The 25,978-nt window shown below is 48.3% G+C and overlaps 1 protein-coding gene and 3 non-coding genes across 5 annotated transcripts in view; all 4 read left to right on the forward strand.

Moving 5' to 3' along the window:
• C8H9orf3 (chromosome 8 C9orf3 homolog) overlaps positions 1-24,585 on the forward strand; it is a 420,759-nt gene extending 396,174 nt beyond the window's left edge. For both annotated transcript variants that reach the window (XM_018052467.1, XM_018052468.1), the window contains 3 exons: positions 18,306-18,392; positions 20,088-20,232; positions 23,432-24,585. In XM_018052467.1, coding sequence (XP_017907956.1) covers positions 18,306-18,392; positions 20,088-20,228 — 228 coding nt within the window. In that variant the 3' untranslated portion in view covers positions 20,229-20,232; positions 23,432-24,585. The remainder of the gene's footprint in view (positions 1-18,305; positions 18,393-20,087; positions 20,233-23,431) is intronic.
• On the forward strand, positions 22,030-22,116 carry MIR23B (microRNA 23b). Its single transcript, NR_129672.1, has one exon. It is a non-coding gene; the product is annotated as a microRNA 23b (primary transcript).
• On the forward strand, positions 22,247-22,350 carry MIR27B (microRNA 27b). The gene has a single exon (NR_129683.1). It is a non-coding gene; the product is annotated as a microRNA 27b (primary transcript).
• On the forward strand, positions 22,800-22,879 carry MIR24 (microRNA 24). Its single transcript, NR_129673.1, has one exon. It is a non-coding gene; the product is annotated as a microRNA 24 (primary transcript).

Here is a 25,978-nt window from a genome sequence, read left to right on the forward strand (position 1 = left end):
TCACTGCTGGTGAAGGTTGATGGCCCAATTGTGTCCCAAACTGTTGAAACTGCTTCCCTGGTTGTGCGTGCTCCAGTAGGGGCCTCTGACCCTGGTCATTACCACGGCGTTTTTAAGTCCTGAGTTTTCCCCCCTTTCCTCTTAAATTGTTAAGACAGACGTAAGTCTCCTAAAGGAATGAGCGGATGAACGGAAGGTTTCTGAATTATGAACTTGGGTGCATCGTCGTGTGCATGACGGTGGCGCCGTCCTGTTGCATATTAAGGAAACTTGGCTCAGACGCGCCAGAGCTTCTTGGTTGCGTTCAGTTAGAACAGGAAGGGAGCCATGTGTAAAGGAAATGAAAACTAAATCTTAACAGCCGTGGTTTGAAAAGCAAAATTGGATGCTTGTGGGAAAGCAATATGATGTGGTCCTTAATATCTTTTAGCTTATTATGAAGAATGCAGTGTGAATCCTAAGATGAGGTCCAGGGTTTTTTTTTTAATACATAAAATAATAAATAATGTATTTAGTCATCTTAAGTAAAAACACACACAGAAAAATTCTCTTATATAAAACTCTTAAAAAGCAAACATATTTGATTTCTGTTCATTTGAGGATAAATGAACGTTTGAAAGCTGCACAGTCCAGTATGGTGGCCATTAGCCCATGTAGCTGTTGGGCACTTGGCCTGTGGCTGTTGTGCTGAAATATGTGGGTTCTGAAGTCATAGTATAAAGAGAAGCAGAATGTCTCAGTAATTTCTCCTTATCGATTACAGTGTCAGAATGATATTTTGGACATGTTGGGTTAAATATATTATTAAAATTATTTTCACAATTATGGAGTAAGTCAAGAAAAGCCTGCTCATTATTAGATTAAAAGCTAAGATTGGCGTTTGTTGTACATTTAAAAACCCTCACATAAATTCAGGAGTTAATTGAAAAACTCCAGAGGAAACATATGTAGCTTTTTACCCATCTCAGCACAGATCAAACATGCAACTGTTGCTGTTTATTTCAGCTCTTATATTTTTGTTTATAGGAGATTCCAAATGCCAGCCTGTTATTTTTAATTAGTGTTTAAAAGAGCTTTCTATTTATAGGCATGAGGTTATGCTTTAATCAGGACTGAATACCGCTGAAATGCCAGGCCCCAGTGACGGGCAGTGGGCAGACGAAGGCGGGAGGATCAAAGCAGGTGCCAGGCACCTGTCACTCCTCACCAGAAGCTGGGAAGTGGGAGATCCTGTTTTCCCCCATTCCTCTTGGCATAAACATAAAGCACATTGTGTCTCTAACTTACAGATCCACTTTGTTGCTATAGGTAACTTCTCAAACCTTTGAGAAACATAACCAGTTTTATTTTGGCTGCTTGTTTTGTGTTTCAGACTGCACTGTGATGTCCAAAGCCAGAGCAGTCTCTTCAGGCTTGGCTCTTTGGTGTTGAGAGACTGGGGTCTGGGGGAGGCTTTGGTTGGTTTAAGTAACTGGCCTGGTCCATGCATTTCACAGATCCTCACTCTGCCAGGCACTAGGGATATAGCAGTGGCGAGGGTTCATCCTCAGCAGGCTGGGATTCTTTGGAAAAACAGCTCACGAGTAAATGAACAGGATAGTTTCATATAAGAGCGTCAAAGGAGGTTACAAGTGAAAGTGAGCTCAGTGTCTCTAGACAGACTTCAGGAAAGGCCACAAGAAAAGGTGACTTTCAAGCCAGGACCTAAGGGCAAGAAGGAGTTGGCCGCACAGAGCCAGGGGCTCCAGGAGTGATTTCCATTCAGAGCTGGCAGCGTGACGTGTGCCAGGAGAGGGCTCAGCAGACTTCCTGTAAAGGAGCAGATTTTAATATTTCAGGCCATGCTGTTAACAGCTGCCTTAGTATGTCAGCAAACAGAAGTGCCTGTGTTTCAGTAAAGTTGTTTATGGACCCTGAAACTTGAATTTCATATAGTTACCACATCTCAAGATAATTCTTTTTGTTAGGTGTTCCTTTTTAAAGCTATTCTAAAACATCCACAGCACTCTTAGATGTGGGCTGGTTTGGCCTGCCCCATCCTGAGTTTGTTGACCCCTGCCCTGGGGCCAGTAGGATTGAGGTCAGGGGTGGATAGGGCCCGGATTAGGGCCTTAGGGCCCTGAGGCCTAACATACCGCTGCCTTGCCCCCTTCCCAGGCCCTCTGAGGCCCTGGCATCTGGTCAGTTACACTGACAGCATGTTTCACGGTGAGGTTTCCTTGAAACATCACTCAGAACAAGGAAAGCAATAAGATATTGGCCAACCAGAGTGTTTTCTAGAAACTTCATTAGTTTAAGTGTGATTTACTGTGACACTGATTAGCAGGAATTTTGTTGACTAACCATCTGCCTTTATTTTAAGTGACAGGACATTTCATGGGAGAAAGAATTATTTGCTGGAAAAATGAGGAATCTGACTTTATTCTTGGTGCTTCTCCTTGACCAAACATATAGTTCCCTTTCGGTTATTATCAGGACTTTTAAATATGTAATACATAGTGGTCATTCAAAGCGTGGCTGAGATGCTGGACTGTGGCAGGTTGTGTGTGGAGCATCCTTATGGAAAATGGCTCCAAAGGTAACTTCCTGGCAAGGAACCGTGTGAGTTATGGAGCTGACGCTCTTGTTCAGGGTGCTGCCACAGGCCCTGGAACCATGATGCTGAGTTAGGTGTCTGTGCAGAAGACTTCAGCCCAGGACGGCCGGGGTGGGGTTGGGGGGGTGTCTGGCATAGAAGCAGGGAGTGCTCGTGACAGCAGGGGTTTTCCTCACTTTTCCAGGAGGTAGATAAAGCGCATCCCCACCACTCCTCGGACCAGCATTTCTCCTAAAAGCATAGATGTGAGGTCAGTCTTTGAGAAGGTGAGCGTGCTCTGGCCATAGCTCCTTTAATCCCCTGATTTCCCAACGCTGCGAAACTCTCTCCTTGGTGGAGCAGCGTGTTCTTGCTGGACCAGACGTCTGGACTGTGCGAGAAGCCTGTGCACCAGGCCCTCCGTTCAGTAGGTGCTGTATCTTCTCGGCTGTCACGCCCACTTGTCCTTCCCTCCCACCTTCTTTGTGCGGGTGGGCTGGTGCTGTCTCCCTGGGAAGTTTATTTTAATGACTGTCCTGGCGTAGCTCAGTATTTGTATTAGTTGTGTTGCTTCTGTGTTTCGGTTGTGTTCACAGAATGTCCAGTCTTGGTCAGGATTTCTGGGTGTGGCAGCCAGGCTGATGCTGTTTGCCAGCTGTTTGCTTGTCGAGGGCACACGTTTCCACGTTAACGTGCGTCTTGTCCTCTGTGTGCTGCGTCACGTGGTGTGAGTACACAGGTCTGCCCTGCAGGGAGGGACACGTGTGTTCAGCATCTTAAAAGGAAACGTGCATGAGGGCACATGTAATAAGCTGGGCACGGTGACATGTGTCATCTTGGCCCATTCTCCGCCTTGCCTCAACACTCTTGTTGCTGCCATCTGAAAACTGGGGCATTGTTGGGGGAATGTTTGCATTCCTTAGCCTAGAAAGTAGTACTAGCTACAGGAGTAGTTACCATATTTTACCTCCTCAATCAAAGAAACCTCTAGCCATATGCTGGGCTGCTTTAAACTAGGTCAGAAAATGAACTGAAAGGGAAACTTAGTTCATAGAAATGCATTGTCTATAGTTTCTGAGCATATTGGTTCAAACAAAGAACCCATAAAGGTTTTCATTTTTATTTTATTTTTTTAACAAAAATCAAGGTTTTGTGGCTTTAAATGATTTTATTTTTGGCTGTGTGGGTCTTGGTTGCTGCGGGGGGTTTCGCTAGTTGCAGCTAGCGGGCGCTGCTCTCCAGCTGTGGCGTGCGGGCTTCTCTCTGCGGTGGCTTCTCATTGTGGGGCACGGACTCCAGGGTGCACAGGCTTCAGCAGTTGCAGCTCCCATGCTCTAGAGCACAGGCTCAATAGTTTGTGGCACACAGGCTTATGGTTCTGTGGGCTCTTCTCAGATCAGGGAGCAAATCCAGTCTCCTGCATTGGCAGGTGGATTCTTTACCACTGAGCCACCAGGGAAGCCCCATAAAGGTTTTAAAATATACAACTGATTCTTGAAACAAAAGGTATTTTCTGAGATCCCTTTTAAAATCATTTCCTGCCTGCTTTAGCAGGTCTGCTCAGCTGTGGAAATAGCCTTTCCATGTTAACAAGATGAGGCTCCATGCGCCTTGGCTCTGTGTGACCTTTGTCCCCAAGAACCCCAGAGCTGACCTTGAAGCAACTTTATTTCCATAGACTACAGTTCCGCACTTCAAAACTGGGGCACCCCTCGGGTGAGAAAATTCAGAAACAGCCACTCACTGTTTGATCTGGCTTGGATGGGAGTGGTGGGGTGTTAGAAAGTTCCCCCAGGTACCATGCTCAGCTCTGATGTATCATTTAGTAGGCTGAGCCAGAAAATTAATTTTCTGGGAGAGGTCATTATCAGCACCAGGTCTTCCCATCATTGTATTTGGGGAAGCACTGTTGGTTGAAAGGAAAAGGCCCCCTGGGTTAGGTTGTGGTGGGAAGGAGTGAGCACTGTTTCTCCATCTGCCCCTGGCCCTAACCTGTGTTCAGTGGGGCTGCTTTCCCAGATACATCTTAGCAACAAGCTGGATGTGGTCAAAGGTCCCCAAATGGCTGGAGGCCACCTGCAAATCGCCCACCCTCCTGGGCCCCAATTTCCTAATCTGCACAGCAGTACCTGCACTAGTCTGCTGGCTGTCAGCCTTTTTGACCACAACTAACTGGCAAAAAAGGGCTTCACAGAAATACTTTAATGTGTGCCATTATTTCCTGTTTCATTTTCTTTAAACATGTGCATTGTGGTGCACAAATTGATCCTATGACCCACTAACTTCAATACTTTGGCCTCCTGATGCGAAGAGCCAGCTCTTTGGAAAAGACTCTGATGCTGGGAAGGCGTAAGAAGAGGGCGGCAGGGGATGAGATGGTTAGATCGCATCACTGATTCAATGGACATGAGTTTGAGCAAACTCTGGGAAATAATGGAGGACAGGGTTGCCTGGTGCGCTGCAGTCTGTGGGGTCACAAAGAATCGGACAGGACTGAGCGCCTGAACAGCAACAAATGAGTCGCCGCCCATAGTTAAGAAAATGAGAGACAAGACTTCTCAGTCTTCACCAGCTTTCCTGCCTCCTCCCTGCAGACTTGTGACCAAGGTTCCTGAGCCTCCGTCTCCTTAGGATTACAGTGGAGCCACAAATCCCTTCTTCGTGGGATTGTTAACAACATGAGAGGTTTTGAAGTCATGTAAGATTCACATTCTCTTGTGAAATGGTCAAGTTTTGTTGTTTCACTCAAAAGTGAAGTTGCTCAATTGTGTCCGACTCTTTGCGATCCCATGGACTGTAGTCTACCAGGCTTCTCTGTCCGTGGGATTTTCCAGGCAAGAGTACTGTCATTTCCTTCTCCAGGGGATCTTCCTGACCCAGGGATCTAACCCAGGTCTCCTGCATTGCAGGCAGACACTTTACCCTCTGAACCACCAGGGAAGCCCCTTGTTTAGCTCAAGCCACCTTTATATTGTCTCTCTAATCTGTCAGGACTGGACATGAGAAAGAGAAAGAAGTAGAATCTACCCTGCTGTTAGCCCCCAAGCAGCATCTGGTCACGGAGTCCTTAACTTGGAGGCTTGTTGGCTTTTTCTGTGGTGGAGTGCTTAGTCACTCAGTCGTGTCCGACACTCTTTGCAACCCCATGGATTGTAGCCTGCCAGGCTCCTCTGTCCATGGAGGAGGCAGGAATTCTCCAGGCAGGAATATAGGAATGGGTTGCCATGCCCTCCTCCAGGGGATCTTCCCAACCCAGGGATCGAACCCAGGTCTCTCACATTGCAGATAGATTCTTTACCATCTCAGCCACCAGGGATGCCTAAGAATACTGGAGTGGGTAGCCTATCCCTTCTCCAGGGGAACTTTCCAACCCAGGAATTGAACCATGATCTCCTGCATTGCAGATGGATTCTTTACCAGCTGAGCTATCTGGGACTGGTGGAGGGGGTTACTCTAAACCACAGTTTCTCAGCCTTAGCATTACAGGTACGTTGGAGTGGATAATCCTCTGCTGGGGGATGTCCTGTGCATTATAAAATGTGTCACGTCTCCAGCCCTTTTTCCTGACATGCCAGTGGCAGTTCTCTTCCCTTCCTGTCCCACCCCTGTTTTGGAAATCAGAAATGTCTCCAGGAGTTGCCAGATATCAGCTGGGGGATACAGTCATCCTGGTTAAAGAACCATTGCTCTAAAGCAGCTGACCACAAAAGGCAGTTTTTTCATCTCATCCAGCAAAGTGCCTGACGATTACAACACAGAGTGGAATAGCTTGAAGTTGGTTAACTACGTTTAGGGGCTGCCCTGAGCCAACTGTATTCTCTCAAGGCTCCAAAGAATGTAACCTTGGAGGAGGTGAAAGCAGAGACGTCTCACATGGAAGAAAAAGGAGGAATTGCAAACTAGTGTAGTAGCAAGTAAATGTGAAGAAGCAGGTTAGTGAGGGAGGGCAAACCTGCTTGACGACTAGTGCCCAGAAAAAGCCAACCCAGCATCTGTCTGTCTACATTTTGCTCTTGAAAAGGACACTTTCAAGGTGGATTGCAAACAGAAAAACATCCAACCCTGTAGGCCTTTGTGCCACCACTGCCTTTCCTCTGGGGAAAGAGCCCTTGAAAACCATGTAAACTGGCCACCTCCCTTTGCAGGGAGGGCGTGGATGTTAATACTTCATCAGTAGGAGAACTCATTGTTTATTTTAAAATACTACAGCCTTTAAAGTCTACAGGTGGAAGGTATGATTGAAGGCCTACAAAAGTCTTGACAGCTCTGATGCCCATTTCTGAATTTCATTTGGACCAAAAGCATAGTTTCTATGAACTGAAAACATTCCATGATCAACAGATCTCTGGAGACGCATACTAAAAGGGCAGAGAATAAACCCCAGTCCAAGTTCGATGCCTGAAACCGGGCACTCAAAGCCGGTGCACTGGGATGACCCTGAGGGATTGGTTGGTGAGGGAGATGGGATGGAGGTTTAGGATGGGGGACATATGTATACCCATGGCTGATTCAATGTATGCAAAACCCACCACGATATTGTAAAGTAATTAGCCTCCAATTAAAATATTTTTTTAAAAAAGGTTAGGTGGGTATCATGTGTTTAAAATCTAAGCCTGATGAGTAGCTGTGACTGCTCATTCCCTTTATGCTAAAATACCTTCTGGTCACGGTGACCGGCTTCTACACAGTGTTTGGGGTCCATTCCCAACCATGCAGCTCAGCACTCCCCTTCTGCCCTGGTTGTTTTTCCATAGTATTCTGGCTCCAAAATAAAGAAAACATTGCTATTTTCTTCTCCTGACAGGAAGTTAAGAGGAAAGATTAGATGTGATCTCAGTGGGCTCTGTTGCCACTTCAGGGTGCTCAGCAGTTTATAGTTACTAAACTGCAGTGTGCGGAGTTTGGTGCCTCCTTCCCCTTTGGTCCACCTCGATGCGGAATCTAAGTACAAAAGCAGAGCCCAGCCTTGCTGACGTCAGCCCCATGATCGCGGCGGTATGTGAGGGCAGCCTGCCGGGCTGGCGCCACAGCCCTTGTAGGACCACAGGGCTGTGCAAGGTCACCGAGGCCCCGGGTCTGGGAGTAGTGCCAGAGCGCTGGCCCCAGCCCCCTTGGTGGCTGCCTCTTCCTTCCCTCCTTCCTTTTTGGAGTCTGTGCTGGGGGCCTCCCCAGGTCACTGCCCAGCAGTGTCAGGAGGCAACCATCATGGAACAGAGCCCCAGGAGGCAGGTTCTCAGAGCGAGCATATAAAAAGGAGACTGTTGTGGCGGGTCCGAATGGTGTGGTACAATCAGCCAAGTGGTTTTCTGGGGTCAGAGACAGAGGGCAGGTGGAATGAGCTTCCGGAAAGGCGGATTGACACCTGCCATAGCCAGTGTCTGGCCGTTCATCACAATTTCTTCCCAGGGACAAGGGGTCTGGCGCCTCGGCTCCTTGACACATCAGAGAGTCAAAGGCTGATGGATCTGAACTTTAAGATGTGAGCTAGAAGTACTGTGGCTTAATACTTTTTAAAATGCTAGAGCAGTGCTGGTGAGGGGCATAGCTGTCCTTTTGACACAGCATTGTGATTTGTGGGTTTGGAGAGCTGGGCAGGATATGGGTGATAAAAGGGACTGGGGCGATTTTCCTTAGTTACTTTAGACATAGCGAGATTTTTAAACCATGTGCCTTTTATAATGTGCGAATAAACAAAGCTCTTATGTAATTCTTTAGTTATATTTGTGTATTTTTTGTTGTTGTTGTATTTGGTTTAATGAGACATTTAATGTTTTAGAACATGTCTTCAAAGTCAGGTAGATATATCTAGATATTTCTTCCTTGGAATTTTCTTTCTTATTCAATTCAGTGTCCCTGGGATTTTTCCATGGAAACCTTGTAACTGATCAGGTCTCCGTTGCTGTATACAATGATAAAAGGATTTTTGAAATCTGATCTAACATGATAGAGAACTTTGATGTTTGTTTGTTTGTTTGTTTAGATTAGTATTCCTCTCCTATTCCTGAGGCCAGAGCCTGCATTTTATTTACCTTGAGTTGTTAACTGCACTTTGTGGCTAATGAGATATTGTTTAAAGAAAAAACGAGCCACTCCTGGCATAATCTGCCTAATTTTTCTTTCAGTTCAGTTCACTCAGTCGTGTCCGACTCTTTGTGACCCCGTGGACTGCAACATGCCAGGCCTCCCTGTTCATCACCAACTCCCAAAGCTTACTCAAACTCATGTCCATCGAGTGGGTGATGCCATCCAACCGTCTCATCCTTTGTTGTCCCCTTCTCCTCCCGCCTTCAATCTTTCCCGGCATCAGGGTCTTTTCAAATGAGTCAGTTCTTCACAACAGGTGACCCAAGTATTGGAGCTTCAGCATCAGTCCTTCCAATGAATATCCAGGACTGATTTCCTTTAGAATGGACTAGTTGGATCTCCTTACAGTCCAAGGGACTCTCAAGAGTCTTCTCCAACACCACAGTTCAAAAGCACAATTCTTCAGCACTGAGCTTTCTTTATAGTCCAACTCTCACATCCGTACATGACCGCTGGAAAAACCATAGCTTTGATTAGATGGACCTCTGTTAAATAAACAATTATAATCAGTCATAACATTTAGAATTTATCTATACATAAAAGAGGAAAAGGACATTTAAAGGAGGATATTTAGCTATAGGTTTAGCCAGACTATTATTTTAAAAGTTCCTGGTCGTTTAATTCATTGCCATTGCTTCTTCCACTGTAGTTAGCAACAGGCCCTGTTGTATAGATATTTGAAGGTTTAGGAGGCATTATCTACTCTTACTGTCTGTGTATGTTACCCACCCCCAAGTCTGTCCAGATGATCTAAGAGGCAGAGATGCACACATTTTCTGGGTTATAAATAGCATTGCCCTGATGCTCTTCTTTCCATAGCACCACAAACCCAGCTCCTGTTCCTTTTGTCTTTAGTGGTGTTAAGAGTAAAATCAGTGTGTGGGATTTTAATGGTGTTCCCAGGTTCTTCATACCTGTGTCATAGTTTATATACTTTTGCATTAGATTTCTGTAGTGAAATCCACACTCCAAAAAGCACAGTTTTCTGTGAGCGCTGCCGTTTTCTTTCACAGTTACAAACGGAGTTGTCATCCCGTGTAGCACGCCTTAAATGCCCTGGACCAGAGGGCTCACTGTTGCCACAGTGTCTTCCCAGATTGCTTTTCTTCCCTCTGGTGCCTTTCCCAAACACCTCCCTTTGCTCTCTAGTTCCATGGTACACCAAGATTTGAAAGTTGGATTTCTCTGCTTTCAAGCCGTGGAACCTTCAGGCTGCAGGTAGAATGCACTCTTCCTCAAGCTTGTGGGAGCCTCCTGAGTGTGGTCTCTGAGCCTGCCCTGCAGGGAGGTGGCGCCGCATCCTGCAGGATTCCCTGGCAGTTTATGCCTCTTACAGTTGAATGTTTGTGCTGATAACTGATAGCAGAGAGAAAGCAATTGTATTGAATTCACATTGTTTTTAAAAAGTGAAAGCACCTCCATGGATGTGGTATGAAGGCATTTTTGGTTTGTCAGGGTATGAAATTTTATAAATCAGTTTTATGGGGTGGCACTGAACATGATTTTTTGAGCTACTTGGTCTGCGTGTTGCTGTGCAGCTTTGAACCATGTGGAATTGTGTTCCATCGACCAACTGATCATGCCCGTCAGTGGGTAGAAGCAGATGCCCAGGCTGAGCACATAGGAAGTCCGCAGGCAGTGGGGAGAGCAGCCCAGAGCCAGGCCTGCCCCTGGGCTCCACTGTCAGACACCAGGTAGTTGCCTCAGGTACCATTTCCTGAACCAGCCTTCCCCAGCTTGACTCTTGGGTTGTTTTTAATAGCAAATATTTTGAGAAATATCTGCCATTTCTCAGATATTAATGAGGAAAGGAGGTGCAATGTGTAATTTCCTTATTATCAAATTCCACATTGGAATGTTTCCATTTAGTGTGCCGTTTTGATAGGGAGGAAGCTCCTTGATAGCTCAGTTAGTAAAGAATCTGCCTGCAATGCAGGAGACCGCAGTTTGATTCCTGGGTCGGGATGATTCACTGGAGAAGGGATAGGCTACCCACTCCAGTATTCTTAGGCTTCCCTTGTGGCTCAGCTGGTAAAGAGTCTGCCTGCAATGCGGGAGACCTGGGTTCAGTCCCTGGGTTGGGAAGATCCCCTGGAGAAGGGAAAGGCTACCCACTCCAGTATTCTGGCCTGGAAAATTCCATGGACTGCAGAGTCCATGGGGTCGAAAGAGTTGGACACGACTGAGTGGCTTTCACTTTGACTTTGATAGGGAGGGAAGGCTCACTACCATACTTTAGGGTGGACTCATCATGGGCTCCTGAGTTCTACATTTTAGAGCCAGCTTTCTTGAGTAGTATTGATGACATTAAATGAAACAATATATGCACAGGAGAAGGAAGAAAGGTTGGAACTTGCCTGAGAGACCATGTAAAACTTGATATTTGTCATGACCTTTGACCCTCATTGTCACACTCCATGTGCATGTCAAGTGTGATGATCCCCATAGCAGGTTTGGTAAAATCTGGTATTACTGGCTGTAACCACTTACCATAGAGCTGAGAGCTTTCGGGACTGACTCAGGCAAGGTTGGGAAAAAGAGCTGAGAGCCTGTGGTCTTAACTCGGAGCAGTGGGATGTACCAGCCTGGCTTTGTGGCAGCACACAGAGCAACTCTGCATTCCCTTTAGGTGAAACAGTGTTCAGATCATAGCCCTTTGAAAGTAAGGAGCTGTCAGGAGAGAGAGGAAAAGGGAAGTGTTGGGAATCAGTGTGACAGGCATACCCCAGACTGTGCCGCATGAGAAAGAGACATCCCAGACCATCACAGATGTGCCGGAACGGAATGCTGGGAAGGCTGTCTGTCCCGGAGCCGCTCTGGAAAGGTCTCCCCGTGCCCCTCGACTGCTAGTCATGCTTCCCTCAGCAGCAGTCAGCCCTCTTTAAAGTAATGATAAATCTAATTTAAGGACACAAATTGAAAAAGTAGATTTGTTTATTGCAGTGTTAGACTTATTAACTCACAAAAGCCATGAGCCTTGGTCTTTCTGTTTACAGATATAAAATGGAACTCAAAATGAGGTTTAATGTGCTGCCCAGATCATGTTCCCTAGACAGATTTTTTTTTTCCCCCTTCAACAGTAAATTTTAGAATCAAAAGGACTGAAAAAGAGGAATGTTTCCTGTCATAAATAGGTTGGGTGGCATTCTTCAAAGCATTTTACAGCTTCCAACCCGTGCATTATAATTTCAAAGTAGCTGAAAAGCAGTCTGTTTTTAAAATGGTACGTTCATTCAGAAACATTTATTAAGCAGATACTTATGTGCCAGGCATTGAGACAGGGCCTGGAGACTGCCCAGGAGGGCTCAGGCCCTAGCTCTCACCAAGCTTGTGTTTTATTGTTGGTAAAGACAAACTGCTGAGTAAGGAAACAGCAGTTTCAAAGAGCTGGAGAAGCTGTGAGACCCAGCTCTGGGAGAGTGACCCACGCGTGGGGAAGCAGGTGGGTTTATGAGTTCCAGGCCCAAGAGGTGAGTTAAGGGGTGTGGCCATACCAGTTTCAGGTTGTTGGCCACCTCGGGTGTGCTGAGTGAGGCCACAGCACTGTGGTCTGGTGTCACAGCAGGCGTCCTTGTTCTGGACCTGTGTCGACTTGTAGACCCTTGTAGCTTCTTGGTCAAAAGCTATTGACACACTTTGGGGCTTTCTAGAACACACTAGAAATGGATTTCCAGCATCGTCAGATGATTGAAAGATGAATGGAGCTGTAGTATATCAATAGGAGGGAGTGTCCTACAGTCGTCGTTACATCAAAGTATAAGGACCGCACTAAGCCAGTGACGCTGGCAGTGACACCTGAAGAATAAGGAAAAACGGAAAATGATACATCTGTGTTGTTTATATGTGCTAAGTTACCGGCTTATAATTCCTAATATTCAAAAATAAAGCAAGGGAAGCAGCCAGGTACAGGAGCCACAGATGCTTTTTCAAGCGTGGCTGTGAGATGCGCCAAAACAAACTGTAGCCCCGGGCTTGTGGTGACAGAAGATAGGCCGATTTTCTGCTTCTGACCTTGGCCGTGTAGTCAGTGGCGTCGTGGCTACCAGAACCAAGTTGAGCGGTGTTGGCCAAGCTGTTGGAACTGAGCTGTTCTGTCTCACCCCTCAGCATGTCTGCTCAGCCTCTGGTGCCATTCATTCTTCAGTCACAGTAACTCTTCTGTGTGAGACACAGGTTTTCAGACTCCATTCCAAGGAACCAGCCTCCCACCCCCACCCAAAGGAGCTGAGTGTTTAAGATGTTTTCTGCCTGACTGATTTAAACCACTTGAAGAACTCACTTGTATTTTGCCTCCTTGATCTGTCTATGTGTATTTATACTGGAGTTCCAAATTACATTATTATAAGGAGAATTATGTTTAAGGAATGTCTGAAAACTACTTTGGGAAATTAGTCCATTAGATAGTAAGTAGCCTGTAGGGGAGCATTCTCATAAGAATTTTTATTTCTTTGAAATGGCTTGTTAAAATTGAAGACCAAAAAAAAAGGTAAAAGGTATAAAAGAGCATTGAGAATTGTCAAGTGTTGATGAACACAGGGTCTAGGGCATGTAGTGGATTGCAGACAGAAGCATCTGCTCAGTGTGGGAGACCGGGGCTGGGCTGGTTCCGGGGATTATTCTGCCTAAAATTGGCATTTCCGCAGTGTCCAATTCCCCCACCCACCCACGCCTGGCACCTTGCGTTCACACTTGGCTATAGGCTGAGAGGTGCTCTGTTTCCCAGAGAAGCCAGAGCAGGTTTCTTGTGCAGAGGAGTTCAGCTCACAGAGGAAAGAAAAGCCCCACAGTCAAGAACACCCTAGATTTCCTGGCAGGACGGGCTGACACTGGCCAGAGCCGGCTCACAGAGGCCTCCTGGCTCTGTTCTGTGGCGTCATGCTGGTGGATTGGGGGCGGGGGCGGGTGTTAAACATTGACCAGCATGGGCGTCCTTTGCAGATCAGGGGTCAGCAGCCTTGAGCCTGCAGGTCCAGCCCACTGCTTGTTTTTGAAAATAAAAGTTTATCTGAAGATAGCGATGCCCTCTGATTTACATATTGTCTATGGCTACTCCTGTGATACAGGGCAAATGGACTGAGAGAGAAGCCATAGACGCTTACTGTGACCCTTGACAGAAAAAAATTGGCAACCCCTGTTCTAGAGTTTAATAGCAGTTAGTTCTGGATGCATTAAAACTTTTAGAGAGAGTTTGGGGAGAGGCGGGCAGGTGGGGAGTTATCTTTCAGTAGTTTTTCTTTCCTTTTCCAGGAGGGAGCCCCAGCGTGTCCTAATCAAGGCCATGGTTATATCACAGAGGTGCCCAATGGGTCATGGGACTTGTCCCTGAATCTGAGCCATGGTTTGACCGTACAGAGCAGGTGCCGGAAATCAGAGGAGCCAGCCAGAAGTTGTTCGGCTAGCCTCCTGGGTAGTGATAACGTCCTTGAAATGGTAGAAGTGCCATGCAGCTCAGGCTGGTGCTGGGGCCAGGCTGTCTTTGCAAACAGCTTGCAAAGTCCCCAGACGTCTGGCCCCTGGGTGTACTTGCCAGGGGTGGCCTGAGAAGTGCCTGCTGCCCCAGGCTTGAGAACCCTCCCTGCAGGCTTCCTCCCTCCCCTGGCCGCTCCAGCTGGTGTCCCACTGTCCCGAGTCCAGGCTCGTCTTCCTGCTGCTGCGTGGTTCCACCCCTCTCCCCACCCCACCTCCCGACCCCACTCCAGTCCTTCCCTCCTCACTGCCCACCTGACAGGCACCTTGCTCTTAAGGTTTCCAGCAGGTAACAAACTTTTCCTTGGAGCTGATACTCTCAGGTTTTTATGAATTCAGTAAATAGAACTTTTGAAGTAAAAACGAAAGCCGGAAACATGCTGCTCCTATGAAGAGGACAAGCAATGACTGGGAGAGTCGCTGTCCTAATGCTTGCTGCGGCGACCTGGGTGGGCTCCCACAGCGGCCCGCGAGCAGAGGCTGTTCTCTCCCCCGCCCTGGGAGACGCCTCTGTAGATCAGGACCCGAGGTCATGAAACCACTTCAGCAGGTCACCAACCAGAGAGAAGAACAACAGAAACTATCAGTAGTTGCTGTAGTGAGGGAAACTGTTAAGAAACAAACGTTTGTTTCTGTGTGTGTGTATACACATGTATGCATATCCTGTGCAGACAGTGATTTGGATCTCTGGCCCACATGTCTGCTCACGTCTCTCAGGGGGCTCGGGCCTGTTAGCACAGAAATGCTTCAGTGTGTTATGGGACTGGCAGCATGGCCCTGGACGGTGGGCACACTCCTGTCCTGGTGCTAGCTAGCAGGATTTGGGCTGAGCCAGCCACTGTCTGCACTGAAGACTCTGGAGCTCCTGGAATAGGGGTCCCCCAGCCCTGCTCTTCATCACCACGGGCAGTTCCACCTCTTCCCACTCCTGAAATATCCCTTTTCTGATTTTCTCAGGTTTCTTATTCTTTTTCCTGACCCGATTTCCCCCCTCCCTCACCCTTGCCTCTTTCCTTTGGTAGCCTTGACAGCATTGCTGGAATTCAGGCTAAGATGTTGGCTGGCTCAAGGCTTTCAGGTGATTCCTGGTGTGGGTTTGGAGTGACTTTATGAATCTGAATCACAGTTGAAAAAGTCATTAAAAGTTTTTTATCTCTTTTGAGACACTGTGGTATTATGTGAATATTTAAAGTGTAAGTATTGATCGGTTTTGGTGTATGTATCTACCCGTTGAGTGCCGATGCTGAATGAACAGTCCAGAAGCCACAGATACTGTGGCTGGGCCAGATGTGTCTACAGTGCTCACTTTTCATCTCACCCAGGAAAGACGAGGTGGCCGCTGCCCCCACTGATGAGTAAATTGATTAGGAAATCAAGAGCAGGTGTGCGGAGTGGATGGTTTCGTTCATAGAGCCCTGCCTCCGCTTGCGAATTCTCCACTGCTCCCCAGCGCTGAGAACTTCACTTTCCTGCATTATCAGCAGAGGAAGAAGCTGGGTACAAGTATGTGAGGACCTCTGTCAGGGATTTCTTTGAGCTTCACAGTGATCTGGAGAAGGGAAGATAGTCCATGAGTGCCCACTGTGGAAATGCTGCTGGGAGAAATGGAGACAAATGTCAGCCTGCTGCCACATTTTCAGGAAGACCCCCGTTCCAAGTGGTGACGTTTCCTTGCAAATTTTGGGTCCTTGGCTAAAAGATAGAGATTTTCTTTGTTTCTTGAAGAAATACAAAGAGGAGTAAAAACCCTGTCCACAAGAGAGAAATATTTGTTGGGCCCTCAGCCTCACACAGCATCTCTGTGATGTCTTTTAAACATCCTGTCATTGAAATTTTGCAATATATTTAATTCTGTTGTAATGAAAAGGCTTGTTGTTTTTCCTGCTCTTTGTAGGGTGGGGAAAGGGGTTGGTCTGTACTTCCTGGATGTCATGTTAGCTTTCAAGGGTCAGAAGACTAGATCTCTTAGTAATCTTGACAATACACTGATTTTTAACAGGAAGAGAAGTGGAAACGCTGACTTCATATTGGTTGTGGAGGCCTCTCTCACTCAGCCCAGCTCCTTAATCCTCTTCCAGTCATAGTGGACTTACCCTACTAAGAAATAAACCCTAATTTGTGTTTTGTTATTTCTTTATGTGTAAATAAGATAAAGGAGAGCAGAGAGTGGGGCGGGGTGGGGAAGTAAAGGCCAGTAATAAATACCTCCATTCTCAAAACGAGATCTAACAAAATATAACGTCCCCAACTTTTGGAATGATCGGCAACTGTCCTCATCAAAGGCTTGGTGCACAAGCCTGTCTTCAGCTCACGGTGGAGCTGACAGACTTCCCTTATGTTTGACTCTGCTAAGAGCTGGGACAGCTGTCCCCACGTGCAATTGTGAGAAGTAAGGCTCTTTTGCAAGGCCCCAGAGCAGGAGGTCCAGTGCCCTGGCTCTCACGCTGCATGGTGGCCCTCCCACGCTGCATGGTGGCCCTCCCACCAGGCCTTCTCCTTTCCCAGAGCTTATGAACAAAGAACATGGCATTTCCGGTGCTGTGTGGATACGACTCAGGTGGTACCTGAGGCATCTAGGTTTCATTGAGTTGGAAACCAGAGAAATGGACCAAGGGACCCTTTTGGTTCTGTCCTGTACTTGAACCAAAACACAAGAGCGGGATCTGATTGTTCTGGGAGCTTCTCTGATTGGCGCAGTCTGGGCTCTGGTCAGTGGTTCTTCTGCTTAGAATATCTTAGTTGCTACCCTTTCCGTTTATGCTGTCCCTTTCTGTTTTGCCATATAGGAAAGAACAGTTTGTTGAAGGTGGAAAGATTTCCAAGACCTGTCCAGCCCAACCTGCTTCCCCTTTGTTGTGATGATCCGAGGCTATTAGCTCATTTCCGTGCGCCTCCGAAATTCCTTTGTGGATGTAAAAAGTTCGTTGGCATCCTGTTCTTAGAAGTTCAAAGGGCCTGGTTGCCTGTAAACAGAGGGCACCACCGTGGGTCTCAGAGTGCACTGTAGCCTAGGGGAAGGATTCTTTCCAAAAAATGTTTCTTTGCTTCGTTCCTAATTGTTTGTGTGTAAATCTATTTATAGTAGATTAAAGGAGAGATCCGGCCATCAGTGCATAATGATATAATTTACAGGGGCACCAACCAAAATGTTGAAATGGCTTACATTTTACTATTGCCACAAATGGATTGCTATAAAAGGTCTTCCTCTTTCAAAGGCAGTAAAAACAAAGAGTGATGGAAGGAGGCTTTTTTATTTTTTAAATGCATGTGATCACTTCCGTGTATAGCTAATGTTGAACCAATAATGGAATATAAAACGGTGGACTGCTCACTGGGCGTAATTGAGAGGGCTTTAATGCAGTAGACAATGGCCCAGGACTGTATTTGGGTAGAGTCTCGACGTAAAGAGTGTGTCTGAAGTGGCCTAGAGAGGAAGGGGGGGAGGGGCAAGACTGCCTCTTATCAGCAGAGGCAGCCAGTGCTGGGATCAGACTCCCATACAGTCTGTAAGGTTTGGGGGAGGGCTTCCTGACGAATTCCTGCTGGTGAATCTTTTATCACGCATCTTCACTGAAAGGGACACACATGTAGCTTGTCTATTTTCCGTAGGTTGTGCAGCAAAACATGAAGCCGGAGCTGTCTACGTCAGGGTGGTCTGCTCTCCTCTCCCCTCCAGCAGATACCCCAAGCTCCTCAGAAGGCGCTCTCTGCCTCTTAGGAATGTGGAGAGCAGTGTCTTCTTCCTTTTACTGTGTGTATTGTTACAATCAGCAGCACTGAACCAAATCACTTATTGCAAGAAATCAAGTAGTTGTGGTTTATGAAGGAAACCTTCGTGGACAGCATCCTGCAGGGCAGAGCACCAGCCTCCCTGGCTGGGGGTGTGCGTTTAATTTCCCAATTACGTTTTGCATTTATCTACTGTATGGCAAAATTGTATTTTAAAACATCAGAACACCTAAGTGAAACATGTACTTTCTTCCCCTAAAGTTGACTGGCAGCCCTCTTAACAAAGAGTGTGGTTCCTTTCTTTGTAAAAGACATTAAAATGAAATTTTAAAGTCTCCACAGTGTTAACAGAGTAACTTCTTCTAATAGGAAAAGTTCTCCATCATTAAACTTACAGGGCCAAGAAAACCTACCAGTTTGTTGCTTATGGGATTTTCTCTCTTTTTTTAAGGTTCGCCATCGCTGGTGTGAACTCATTGTTAAGCACAAATACACAAAAGCGTACAGAGACGTGGAGAGGTTCCTTCAGGAGGATCAGGTAAGTTTCATTTTTCAGCAGATGGGGATTCTTTAAACGCGGTTCCTGACTATGCAGTATGCTTAACATGGGGGCCCAGTTTGTTGCCTTCTCTACTTAAAAAAGTGCTTCAGTACTTTGCAGCGATTTTGAAGAGTTGGTAGGAGCATACCTACCCAACTTTTGAGCTTTTTTCTTCTCGGTATCTCTTTAGAAGCTCCCCTGGTTTGATGGAGCTGTGGCCCACTGCCGTTAGCCAAATAAAGCATGGGCAGACCTCATTACATCTTTGAACCCCAGGTTCGTTAGGTTGGGATTGTGGCCCAGGGATGCGATGGTGCGTATCTGTGCCTTTGTATGTCTGGGGATGACAGCCCTGCCTGGCTGGGACAGTCTGGCCTGTGTCTGCACGTGCCATACCGGGGGGACCCCTGTGCTGAGCTGCCTTCCTGTGAGGACTTTCCTCACGGTTCACCAAGGAAAGCAGTCACCTTGCAAGGAGCCCATGAACCTGTTTGAAGATGATTTCTTTGCCACCTCTGCTGGGCTGCAGTGTGGGGGTCAGCATCTTGCCCCAGCTTGCTGGGCCATGGTGGTGCCTGTGGCATGGCTCTCATCGGCTGCGGCTCGCTCCCTTGGCATGGCCAGTGGGTGCCCCTGAGTGTGCTTTCTGCAGAGCGCTGCGGGCTGATAGAATGGAGCCATGTTTCTGCTGGGGTGGAGAGTTGGGGCAGTGCAAACAAAGGCTCTTTTGAGAGGACGGAGTACAGGGGCCAGCCAGCAAGTAAGGGCTCGTTATTCCCACAAAGAAAAAGACATGACTTTGTACCAGAAGAAATGTCACATTTGCACAGTGAAGCAAGAGGTGTTTGGAAACATGGAGGGACAAAATTTAAGAGCGACTTAAAGTCTGTTCTGAAAACCAGAACTGACTGCACTGTGTTTGGAACCATGATCTCTGCCAGTAAGGGTTGCCATCAGCTTTTTCAGAAAGAAATTTTTGAGCTCCTCACCACCAAGTTTTCGTTTCTGCACTGTCGTTGGAAGTTCTTGCTCCAGCAGAACATAGTCACAGCATAACTAAGCTTAGAACAAGAGAGAAGGCGGATCCAAAGAGATCTTTTTGGTCTTTCAGAACATAACCAACTGTTTTTAAAAACTGTAGGAAAAACACAGATGTGATGTTCGCAGCATTGTTTTCGAGACAGAAGAGCCAGTGTGTGCCCGTGGAAGGAGAGCTGGTGGGCTGGGCCGGACGGCAGGCATCTTCCAGGGTGGCCTGAGGTTCTCCCCACCCGTGTGACAGGAGGTCTTCATTTCCTAGCTGTGCTAGGAGGGAGGCAGGTCCGTGTCTGAGTCACACACACACAGCACTCAGGTCTCCTCGCAACTGCAGAGGTTCCCATAGGGTCAATCGTCATGAGAGCCTCCCTGTCCCTGTCCCCGTCACTTGGAGAAATGTTCCCTCTGTCCTCAGTTCAGCCACCAGGGTTGATGAAAGTGATAGCAGAGAATTCCTTGGGTGAGTTTCAGTAAAGAGAAGGGTATCGGAAACTGAAGTTGCCTGAAGCCCGCTGTTCAGCTGTTTGCGTTTTCTAGGGCCTTTGTAACTTCCAGCCTCGCACGTGTGTGTGAAGCAAACAGACTGTGCACTCGAGCGCATGGGGACACATGCTCCCTTTTCCTTACGCTCTCTGGCCTCTGTGCCTCCCACAGGCCATGGGCATCTACCTCTACGGGGAGCTGATGCTGAGTGAGGATCCACGGCAACAGCATCTCGCCCACAGGTGCTTTGAGCTGAGCAGGGAGCAGATGGACAGATCCTCAGCCGCGGTGGTGGCTGAGATGTTATTTTAAAGAGGTGATTCTCTCTCTCTCTCTCTCTCTCTCTCTCTCTCTCCCCTTTTTCCATTCTTCGGCTCTAGCCGAGATTCCTCCTAGGAGCCAAGTAAGTCAGTAAGCCAAATGGTGAGCCGAGAGCCCTGGCAGCTTTAGTCCTGGGCTCCCGCCCTGAGGGGTATGTGGCACCTCGTCTGGCCGAGCGGCCACGAAAGCCCGTGCCGTCCTTTCCCCAGCACCCTCGCAGAACAGCCCTTTCCCCAGCACTGTTTGGACTGCTTCGGGTTTTGTTATTCGGGGGAACAGGAGTCACAGGAGAACATCTTGAGTAGGTTAGAAGGTGAAGGCTAATGTGGGGGTGTGCTGCCGGGCTACCCCGCCTTCTGAGCTGCGAGGAGGCGTGTGGGAACTTGAGGTCCCTCGGGTTGTCCCCATCTTGCAGGAGAGGCTGGCAGGTCCTCCTGCCCTCCGCTGGGTGCCTCTCCATGCAGCGTGTCCGCAGTGGGCTTCCTCGTGTTGGAGCAGAGTCGGAATGGGAGTCCTAAATGATTTAACCTGCTTCCTCTGTTAATTGTGCTTGAAATTGACCTGTTAGATCTACATTCTAGTAGTCTTAATGTAATTTACGCATTCTAAATGTAATTTAGCAATGATTCACAGGTTTTATGTAAAACTGTGAAATTAAAAGTATTTTTTTTTCTTTATCATTATCATTTATCTTGACTCTCCGGGTTTCTTCAAGGTTTACATGATAACGGGGCATGCCTGATTTTGTGTCTTTTTTTTTTTTAAACTTCAGATTTCATTCTTCATGTTGTATAAATTTTCTATAATTTTAATGGATATTTAATATATTATGTAGATATTGTTGGACATTTAATTTGTTTCTAATGTTTTGCTCTTATAAAAAACTGTTTCTGTCTAATATGTTTAACTGACTTATTTATCTGAGAGAACTCTTACTACTGAAGAGGTTCTTCCAGGAGAGTTGAAGAGCTGTGTTGGCCAGGAAGGGAAGTACTGGGAATAGTTGCCCCGACCGTGCATCTCGTAGCGAAGCAGCTCTGTGCGGACTTCCCCACCGCTCCTGTTGGGCAGCTTCCGAGCCTATTCAGAGACAGCCGAGTTTGAAAAACAGAGCAGTTACACAGTTACGTGTTGCCAGCCTCACACAGTGATCAGTACAAATCATATTTCTCTTTAGGTTTGCCACTTCACAGAGAGTTTGTGTTTATTGAAGTGTGTGAAACTGCAGTGGGGCAGACTGTGCCTTTGATGTTCCCTGTGCTCCTGTGATGTTCCCTATGCAGCTGTGGTGATTCTTCATTGTGCTTTTTTGCCCCAAGCAGGCAGAGGAGTAGTCTGGTCAGGAGAGCACCCACACACACTCCTGGATGAACGCAGGGGCACATGCCCTCTGCCCCCTCCCTGCCTGCTCGGTGAAGGACCGTGATGGGGCTGCCCCCTGAGCTGCACCCTCCAGCAGCTGGGAATCCATCCCACCCCTTGAGGATCCCCACAGACATCCCCAGCACTTAGAACCTGTGCCCCAAGGGGTGATGGGCTGGGAGACTGAGCATGGCAGCCCCAGACCCGCTGGCTGGTGCATTTTTCATTTCATCTCCCAAACCTGCGCTGGCCTTTGTGTGGCCGTCTTTGGATCCTTTGATTTTTAAAAATGATACCCCTAAGATGCTGAGTAAACGACACCAAGCGGAAGGAAAACCCACTTGGTAGTGTAGCAGGCCTGGAGGTGGTGTCGTCGCCTTGTGTCTGAGGAAGCTGGTGCGTGCGATGTGGGCGGCACCGCCGCCCCCGAGTGCTCTGGCTGCTTGGGTTCCTGGCATGCTGATTTGTGACTTAAGATTAAAATCACATTGCCAGGGATTACCACGCAACCACGACCCTGACTGCTGCTCCCGAAGCCGTAGTTGCGCTCTCCGCAGTTCGGGGACAGATGCACCTCGTAGCTCCTCTCTGCAAGCAGAAGAAGCCGACAGCCTGGAAGATGCTCACCGGCCCTTTCCTTATGCCCCGCGACGACCTCTCTGACGAGGTGCAGAGCTTAGCTGATTGGTGAACAGTGACTGGTTTCCGCTTTGTTCACAGTGGCTAAGTTCTGCACCTGAAGAGAAGGTGAGATGGGGCCAGTTAAGGTGGAGCTGCTGGGGCAGAGGCCGCTGCTGAGCGGTCAGCTCGGGGCCAAGCAGGATTCTGGAGGATAAGGGCCCGCCTGGCCCCAAGGATGCACTTTGTCCTGTTATGAATGCAAACATTCCCAAAGTCTAAAGAAATATAAATCCACTAAGTAAGCATCTGTCTGAAAGTTCAAATGTATTGAAAGCTGCAAAGTTATTAATTTTAAAAATCTAAAAGCAAATGGATCATAGAAGTCAAGCAAGACTATGTCAGCGGTAGATGATGTGTGAGTAGAGCTGGGCGCTTTCAAAGGAGACGTCCTCTTGTGATTTCCGAGCACGGTGAACTCTCTCTTGTATTTGCAGTCCAGGTCTGTGTCTTCTGCAGCGCCAGTGGAACGAGGCCGAGCGAGCTCCCAGCCGAGGCGCTGCTTCTCCGGGCTGTCAGTTGGACCCGCCCTCCGGTGCCTACTGAGCTGATATCAGTTCTCATTTTACACACTGGCTCAGTTCAGCAGGAACAGGAGTCGAGCCCTAGAGCAAAGCCTTCCTGTTTGTAAGTGCCCAGAGGCCTGGGAGCTGAGACTGCAGCTGCGTGAGGACCGGCCTGAGCGCCCGCAGCACAGCTGACCGGCAGCGGTGGTGGCCCCTCTGTATGTGTCCTGTGTGTGGGTGTCGGTACAGTCAGAGTTCTGTTGATACAAGAGAAATGAGCTTCCACCCGAAAAGGCAGAATGCCATTAGCGCCATGCGTGTGACGTGGGCAGTACCCACCTCTGTCATGGTGTACTATGGCCAGAAAGCAGGCGGAATGACTGTGGGTCTGAAACAGGCCACCTCTCTAGTATCTGTCCTGTGAATGAAGCCCAAGTTACAGCCACGGCTTTCACAGCCGTGTGAGAGCGAAGCAAATGGCACATGGTGCAGCTGTAAAGCCCATTCTCGGGGCTGTGAGATGCGCCCTGGTCTCTCCCTGTTCTCCGTCCATGGTCCTCTTTCCAAAGCTGAGAGCAAAGGTTACTTGTTTACAAGAATTCCTCCGTTGTGACCTGGCAGTAAACTTTATTGCTGTTTCCTTTGCAGGAAAGATCACAGCGAGAATCTTTTTCATGCATCTGCTCGTAGCCCCGGTGGGCCCAGGCTTGCATGGACCCTGGACATCAAAGGAAGAGCGATGGGGCTGCTGAAGCCAGCAGTCAGTGGCCGCCTGCGCCTTGTGGGGTGACCTCCCCAAAGGGCCTCACCACAGAGCTGGTGTCAAGAGGCGCACCCTCATCAGCAGTCTCCATGGGGCCGTGTGACGCCTTCATGCCCATCCTGGATGAACCACCTCAAGATCCTGAATGTTAATTGAGTCTCCCCTTTGAGTTCAAGTCAGTTCTTCCATCCAAACACAGAAGGTCCCTGAGGCACATGGGAAAACCCACTGCACCTCCTCCATCCATCCCTCAGCGCGTGGATCTGCATTTTTGCATTCCCAGAAAGCCAGAGCTTGTCTGCCAGGCCCAAGGAGCTGCTGCTGCCTACCTCTGCAGAATTACATTGATTGATATGTCCGTTATTTAGATTTTCCAAAGTTTTAGTAACTTTTGGTAGGAGTGCAGGATAAGATTCTTTAAGATTTGTTGATAATGTAATAGATTCATGGTTTTTTTTTCTTCCTGTTTACTTCTGAATTTAATACTTTAAAAAAAAGAGAGAAAAGGGTGTAGTGTCCACATTCTTGTCTCCTTCGTTTCTCACCTCCATGGTTCCTCTAGTGTTCAAAGTGGTGCTGATATTCTGGGGGAGGGGGAGGCGTGTGCCTCCTGCGCAGGATAAAGGCACCATCGGGCACCATGGGAACCTGGGGTGATGGTGCTTCTCTTTCCCACAAATGTTTGAAGTTAAGAATAGAAACTAAGCTTCCCAGGATTGCCCAAAGGGAAGGGTGGCCTTAAAACACCCCAGAAGCCACACTGGTTGGCGCAGGCACGTGATGGATGGCGTGAGGCTCAGCTGAGTGGGAGTGGACCCACCCGCCTGCACCAGTGGCGCCTCGAGCCAGCCTGGGGGCGATGGGCAGCTCAACACAGCCCTTCATTAGAAGCTCCTGACCTTCAGAATTGTGTAACAGTGACTATCATTTTAGAAAGTTCCTGGGGGTGGGTCTTCGCTGTTAGGTATGCCTCGCATATGTTGCTTCTGTGTGCTTTGTTTACCATGTTGATGTAATAAAAACCTGATTTTTAAATATGGATAAGTGTCACAATGCTGTTATTTGTGAAAACGTGAATTGAATGACTCTCCCCCTGGTTGGTGTGTGTCGGCCCTCTGAGAGGCAAAGCAGCAAGCCTGGGGCACAGCCGGGTGTGGCTGCAGTCGACCAGTCAGCCTGGTGGTCTGGTCTTGTTTGCCGCATCTTTGTCGTCTTTAGAAACCACTGAGGCACAGCTGAGCTGCCACGCGAGTAGTTTTGCACCAGACAACGGGTCCCCTTGCCCTGTGGTCCACTGCCCTGTGCTGGTTCTGAGCACAGGTGCGGCCAGCAGGAGGGGCCCTCAGACCCGTGCCGAGTGCCAGCCTTGCCAGCCATGGCTGTGGGTAGTTTGCCTCTGCACCTGTGGGCACAGGCCTTTGGCTGTGGGGGGCCCTCCAGCCCCACTGGTGTTCCCGTCTTCTGAGCTCCTGGGGTGATTGTCCAAGTTCCCCCCACACCTCCTGAGAGCCCAGAGCCTGGCTGCGACTGCTGGGCTCCAGAGCGGCCACCAATCAGCAAGGAAACAGGTTGTGGAACTAACACTCTGCATTCTTACATGGTTCATGTTGTGAAAATAGTTCCCTGTGGTAATGGGCAGGTCCTAGGACTGAGGCTGCTTTATCAGCAGGACCCGAGCCCCTTGGGAGTGATGCAGGCGTGAGTGTTCACAGAGGACGTGGGAGTCCCAGGCACAGAAGGTGGTGGTCTCGGGGAGACATGGGTATGGAAATCTGATGCCCTTCCCGAATCCTCCTGTGGGCCAGGCCTGCACAGGGGGATCCCCGAGATCTCATAGTGACAGGTGGGATTTGAATGTGCGTCCACCTGGCTTCACCTTGAAGCTGAAGCTCTAATACTTTGGTCCCCTGATTTGAAAAGCCAACTCATTAGAAAGACGCTGATGCTGGGAAAGATAGAAGGCAGGAGGAGAAGAGGACAACAGAGGATGATATGGTTGGATAGCATCCTTGACTCAATGGACATGAGTTTGAGCAAACTCTGGGAGATAGTGAAGGACAGGGAAGCCTGGCATGCTGCAGCCCATGGGGTTGCCAAGAGTCGGACACAACTGAGCAACTAAACCACCACCCCCTGGCTCGGGGTTCTCCCCACAGTTCGTCTCAGGATGCAGATTGTCGCTTTGGTAATAAATCCTCAGGGACACCCGGTTTTGTCATTCAGTCAAGAGAAGACGTGAGGGCCCTGCCTTAGGAACCAAGTTTGCTGTCGGGATGGGCCTGGGTGGGGCCAGGTGAGCACTAAACTGGAATCTGCTACAGTTATGTTCCCGTGGGCAAGGCCCCAGGACTCGCCCGCAGGGGAGTCGCTCTTATTTAGCGGCAGTTTCTGATCTTTGCTACCCCAGGAACGGTATGTTTCCAGCATCGACG

This window comes from Capra hircus, chromosome 8 (assembly GCF_001704415.2).
Source record: "Capra hircus breed San Clemente chromosome 8, ASM170441v1, whole genome shotgun sequence".
NCBI lineage: Eukaryota > Metazoa > Chordata > Mammalia > Artiodactyla > Bovidae > Capra > Capra hircus.